At 36.7% G+C, this 6,000-nt stretch overlaps 1 protein-coding gene across 3 annotated transcripts in view; it reads left to right on the top strand.

The window, feature by feature from the left end:
• Positions 1–6,000, top strand: part of DLG2 (discs large MAGUK scaffold protein 2) — a 911,187-nt gene that overhangs the window by 627,962 nt on the left and 277,225 nt on the right. For all 3 annotated transcript variants that reach the window (XM_031066024.1, XM_031066022.1, XM_031066023.1), the window contains one exon: positions 2,143–2,284. In XM_031066024.1, coding sequence (XP_030921884.1) covers positions 2,143–2,284 — 142 coding nt within the window. The remainder of the gene's footprint in view (positions 1–2,142; positions 2,285–6,000) is intronic.

Raw genomic sequence — 6,000 nt, 5'->3', positions numbered from 1 at the left:
TTTTTTTTTTTTTATGTTGACAACCTCCTTGCTGGAGTGCTTTTTGGACCCTTAAGGAGATGACAGCAGTAAGGATCTTCTGTCTCTGCCATCTCTCCCTACTATGCATGTCTTTAGGATTTACTCAGATCTCTGCTGGCTCCCTGTCTGAGTGTCCTAGGCTTCAAACTAGTCTTTATCTCCCACCACTGTCTTTTAATGGCTTGAATATTTGTTTGAGTTTGGGTGTAGGCTTTCCTGGCAAGTTGCATGTAATTATGTTGAGTGTTGATGACTTATTGATGAATCTAGCTTTATCAGTACATACCATTCCTATACCCCTCCTGCCACTCCTCCTGGTGTCAATACCCAGGCATTTCCATTCCCTTGGCATTCACAGCAATCTTAACATTTCAGCTGCACTCTTTATACCACTGGTGCCTGTTAGTCTAAACAGTTCATTACTGAAGACTCCCTTTCTTCATTAGTTGTTCATTAAAAACTGTCTGCCTTGGGTTCAGCTGCCAACAGGGACCAGCTGCACCATTCAGCAACTGGATGGAAATACAATTTTTGACTGGAGCTTCAGCAGTCGATCCATACTCATCTTGATTTCCTGCTAATAATTCTGTGGGCACTTAAGGCTAACTAAAAGTGGGGAAATTTACTGAGGGCAGTAAATGCTAAGGCTTTAAATTTTTCTGCACTTTTGTAGTGTTGCTGTTGTGAACTGACAAAGTTGAGGGAAAAGCTAAATATCCCAAATCCTCCTTATTCAGTCTGTTCCATGAAAACAGAAGGGAAGGTTTTGTAACATGCGTGTCAGTGGTATGCTCAGCCGTGCTGAGGATGCCTATTTAGTTAGCAAATGTTACAACAGATGGCAATCATGTTCAGTAGCAGCCTGGTCTGGGTCTTAGCAAAGGCCAGGAAGTAAAAATGCTAAACGCCCCTATCCAATCTTGAGCTTTATACTTTCAAAATAATAATTTTGCAGTTCTAAAACAATGTGGTTTATTATGTCAGATTATAGATCAACAGCATATGAGAAGACAGAAACAATTCCAGGGGGAAAGGAAAGGTTGAAAAGATTTGCAGTAGCCCTTCCCAAGCTGTTGGTGCATAGGAGATTCATTTATCCACAGGGAACCTTTCATTACACCTACATGTTCAGAGCATTTCAGAATGCATAATGGCCTTTCCCTGTAGAGAGATTTTGCTTTGAAGCATTCTGTATCTTAGCATCTGAAAAAAAGACTGAAACTAATACTAGAAAGTTTAGCTGTCTTCTTCTCATGAGAAAATTAATCACAGGTCATTGCAGAAGCATGTAACACTGCTTTTTCTATTTATCCTTTCTTTTTTTAATTAAATTAACTAGAGATAGAATACAACTGTTACTGCATCTCTCCAGTCATAAATGTCCCAGATAACTTCAGAATAGCTAAAGGCACACAGACGACAAACCCTGCAAACCCAAAAAAATAAGCAGACAACACAGTAATTTAACTTTCATCATTAATCATTATATGTAAGATATTTGCATCCATTTTCCATTTTAAGTATGGAGATTTACCGTGGTCTAAATACCATCCATGTTGATACTGAAATTTCAATTATATTGGGGATTTGGACACCTGTAGTGGATCCCGGCTTTGAATGTATACATAATTCTTGCACACATAAAATTCCTGCTCTTATCCTCCATTGAGTTCTTACTATGTTACTCCCATTACTGCAGACTGGAGCCAAAAAGAGTGCTTTTAATCTCATTCTTTCCTAATTGCATTTCCTTCTGTTAGTTCTAAGTGAAGAAAATGTTTCCTGTCTCTCAAACAGGAGACCTATTCAGACTCCCTCTTCAGGAACTAAAGATCCTCTAAAGAGTGAATCCCTGCAAATAAGCCAGCATCATTATTATTATTGTTGTTATTATTGTTGTGTCGTTGCTGTTGTTGTTGCTGCTGTTGTTGTTATTTTCAGTAAAACTCCAGCTGTTCATTCTTTGTTGTTATATTTTAAGCTCTCTCAAGCCAGGATTGTTTGTTTTGATCTTATTTACAGCATTGAACCATGTTCTTGGTAATTAAATTTAAAAAATTATGTTCTTTTGCTAATGAAACATGGAAGTTGCTGACTAGAAATGTTCATTTTTACCATCAGCTTATTCTCCACCAATGGAAAATCATATACTCTCTTCTGGAAACAATGGCACTTTAGAGTACAAGGCATCCCTGGCCCCTATCTCCCCAGGAAGATACTCACCCATTCCAAAGCACATGCTTGTGGAGGACGACTACACCAGGTCAGAGGCTTCTCTTTGCTCCCTTTCATGCAATTATAAAGGACAAAATCAAGCATTCAGTGCATCTCAAATAGAATACAGCATACTGCAGATTTCTATTCAGACTTTTTTTTTTAATAATCCCCAAAGAATTGTGACTACTATATGGATGTACAGTAGAAGAATTGTGTCCGTGTAGTTAATTTCAAGGTAGAAGAGACACAGAGGAAAATGCTGGGAGGGCTCTTTTATTTCTTGTTTTAGGTGAACACTGAATGTCGCTGATGAGACAGTGTGTATTTATCTTTTTGTTTGAAGAGCACTACCATTCATCTGGAAGACAGAAGTTGTTCAGTTCGGAAAATGAGCCCTCATTATAATGTCTAATGCCACAGAAAATGAGAATTTTTTTTATTTTTTTGTGCTAGGAGGGGGCTGTTCTGATCCCCTAACGTGACTTGCTGTGCTTACAAGTCAAAGAATCTCATCCACTTACGTATTCATCAGCTTCATAACCCACTAATTTGCATTTCATTTTTCTTGTTGCATGTGATTACTATCTTAAGCAGCTTAACTTGTTGGATCAGACAGATTCAGAGTAACTAAATCATGATACAGTGTTTAATCAGGACATAAATATGTGGAAACCACACCTTTCTTCCCTGTCTTGGTTAAAAGAGTTTCTCTTTTGTTTTGATTGAGAATGCAAAGCTGAAATTGATTTCCTTCAATTTATAAGACATTCAATTAGGATGAATTTTCTCTGAATGGCTTCAAGAAGTTACATTTTTAATTAATAGTTAAACACTGATTTCATTAAATCTGCACCAATGTTTTTAGCTGGTCTAACAATTATCTCATAATTTCTCAAATACCCATGTATTTGAGAAATACAATAGGAGAATACCAATATTGGGAGAATACCAAATTTGGGTATTTTCCCAAAATTGGGAGAATACCAATATTAAAATATCTGGGTTGCAGTGATGAAGGCTTTGTCAATTAGCTTGTAGGGCTGAATGGGCATCTTCTATAATGAGATGTCAGCACCACTGTTGCAGAGAAAGAGTTAGAAAAGTTTAAAAAACAGCAAAAAAATTGCAGGCTTAAAAGTAAATAATAGCTAAGGACATCGTGAAGTCACAGAAAGTGAAGGGATTAATTCTAAAAAGGGAGATAAGCAGTCCTGGCAATGAAAAGACCATTTAAACATTTAGAATGTTTGTAAAGTGACAAAGTATTGTTAGTCCTGTTTCTTTGTCATCGTGTATCTGGCTCTAACTTTCTAGTTACTTGTGAAAAAAGAAAAAGAAGAAAGAAAAGAAAAAACAGTCATAGAAGGAAAGGCAGTGACACTCTTAGCCCAATAGTTTAGCAGATATCCAATAAAAAGCCTATAACGAACCATGCAGGATATGTATTCAAATTAATTAGGATGTCCTTTTGACCTTTTTTTTTGGGGGGGAAGAAAGATGCACTCCCATGCTATTTTCAGACTGGTTTTAAACAAGTTAGTTGTACTGGTTTCGCCCCTGACAGAAAAATGAAATACTGGCAGTCTGTTTCTTGTCTGAGGTATTCACAACAATGTGCATTTTGCATTATTGTGAAGGAAAAAAATGAATGTCTAGAGAAGCTCTGTATATTCTGTGAAATACTGCACTCCTGTGTTCTTTTTCCTGTCTGGATTTCTGAATTAATATGTTGGCTAATGAAGGCCGGATATCCAAAATCTTCCTGTGCCATTGGCATTATGGACAGGTGCTGCTGACTCTACGAGCATGACCTTTTGTTGACAGTGTGTGGCACCGGCAGAAATAATGGTGTCAAGTGACAGGAGCAGGCTCTGAATGCCACAGCAGAAATCAGATGGAAATCTCATCTTTCTGAGCAAGTGTTAACTCTGACCTATTGAAAAGGAGGAGGCTATTATGAGCTTCATTTTATTAGTGATAATAGTCAATATGGTACATCAGGAAACGAAGGTACAAGGAGAAAATGAACTTAGTCATAAAGACGAATCACTCTTCTTACCATTACATTTCCTTGCTGGAGATGCACATACATCTGAGAGACACCCAAGCAAGAGCCAAAGACCAGTTTTCTTCTCTAACTACAATGACTAAGAAGCTCTGACTTTAAAAACCAAATCATTTAACCCTTAAATGCTGCTGAGTTGGTTGTTATTTTTTTAATGGCCATTTATCTAATTATTGCCTATTGATTCAAGTGGGGCTACTGAAATGCAGCAGTTAATTCTCACAGTCATTTTCACAGCTATAAACTCATAATAGTGAATGCACTCTTTCTGTTCAGTGCCATAGGATTTGCTGATGAGTCTGCCATTAAGATAAAAAGATATTTGTGAAGTCTTTGTTGCTGACCAATTCAGAAAATCTTTTGGGAATTCAATTATCATATTGATAACTTTAGTAAAACCTATAGATGCTTGATTGCAGCATTTACAATTAGGTTGTCTCACATAATGTTTTATAATTAAGATGTTTGCCAGCTACTGCAGTGCTATCCATTCAAACTACCTGGTTCTTGCTGTAATAGGTTTATCGGGCTAATTTACATTGTGCTCACATAAGGAAATTTATTACCCATGCAGTCTTGCAACACTTTTGGCAGATTTTCATTTGTGCCAGCTAAAAATATTTGGAATGGTAACTTTTGCGCTAAAAAAGGCTTTTGCAATTTTGGAATTCTCTGTACAAGTGATTTGAGTGAGGCAGATGACAAACTTTCCTTTAACTTACTTGTGATAATGGATCTATCAGTAAGCTTAAATGATTGAACATTCAATTTAATTTTGCAACTTCTTCCTGCTGGTTTTATATTTCTTGTTCGTTTGTTCCAATTCTAAGGTTTGGGGTTTTTTTAACCGAAATGCATCTATTTTGCTTAACAAAAATAAGTGTTTCAATTGATAAAAATTTGTAATTTTTGGTCTGATATTGAATCTGTGTTGAAAAAAAATCAGTCTATATAAAAAATAATTGTTCAGTCTATATAAAAAATAAACTAATCTGAGCACAAGGGATAGAAAAGTAACAAATCATCTTCAGCCATAAATTTTAATGAAGCTGAAGGTTGTCTCTTAATTACTGAACTTTTTTAAGTTGTGTGTATTGTTGGTACAAAATACTAACAGCGATGGGCATATTTTACGTCTTGATTTTTTTGGATTTATTTTAAATTCATTTAGAATGGAAAATTTGGCTTCCTGTATTTTTTTTTGTAGCAATTATCACCTTTACAAGTTCAGGTTAGTAGAATATGGGATCAAAAGCGGATGAAAACTATGTCTAATAATTCTATCAGTACACATGGCAAGTAAAACACTGCTTGTTTTAGTTTCTAGTAAGATTAAATTGTCGTGCAGGCAGTGCAGGGGATTCATTGATTGTGTTCCTGACTGGTCCCTGATACTGCTGGAGGGGAGAAACAGGGTTTGTGGCAAGGGTGGTGGTAAATAACAGCTGGGATCAGAGTGACCACGAGTTGGCTTAGTTCTTGATTCAAAGGATATCTGGAAAGATAGTCAGCAAGTTATGACTGTTAAGATTTCAGAAGAGCAGACTACAGCCTTTTTGGAGAGTTGCTTAGCAAAATCTCTTGGGACACTGCCAAAGAAACACAGGGCCCATGAAAGATGGACGGTTTCTAAATAAAACTTACTGAGAACTCAGGAGGGAACCATCCTGTTGAGCAGAAAGGAGGGGACTCAGCAG

This window comes from Geospiza fortis, unplaced genomic scaffold (genome assembly GCF_000277835.1).
Source record: "Geospiza fortis unplaced genomic scaffold, GeoFor_1.0 scaffold16, whole genome shotgun sequence".
NCBI classification, from domain to species: domain Eukaryota; kingdom Metazoa; phylum Chordata; class Aves; order Passeriformes; family Thraupidae; genus Geospiza; species Geospiza fortis.
Note: the sequence above shows the minus strand (reverse complement) of the source record. Positions and strands in the feature narration are given on the sequence as shown.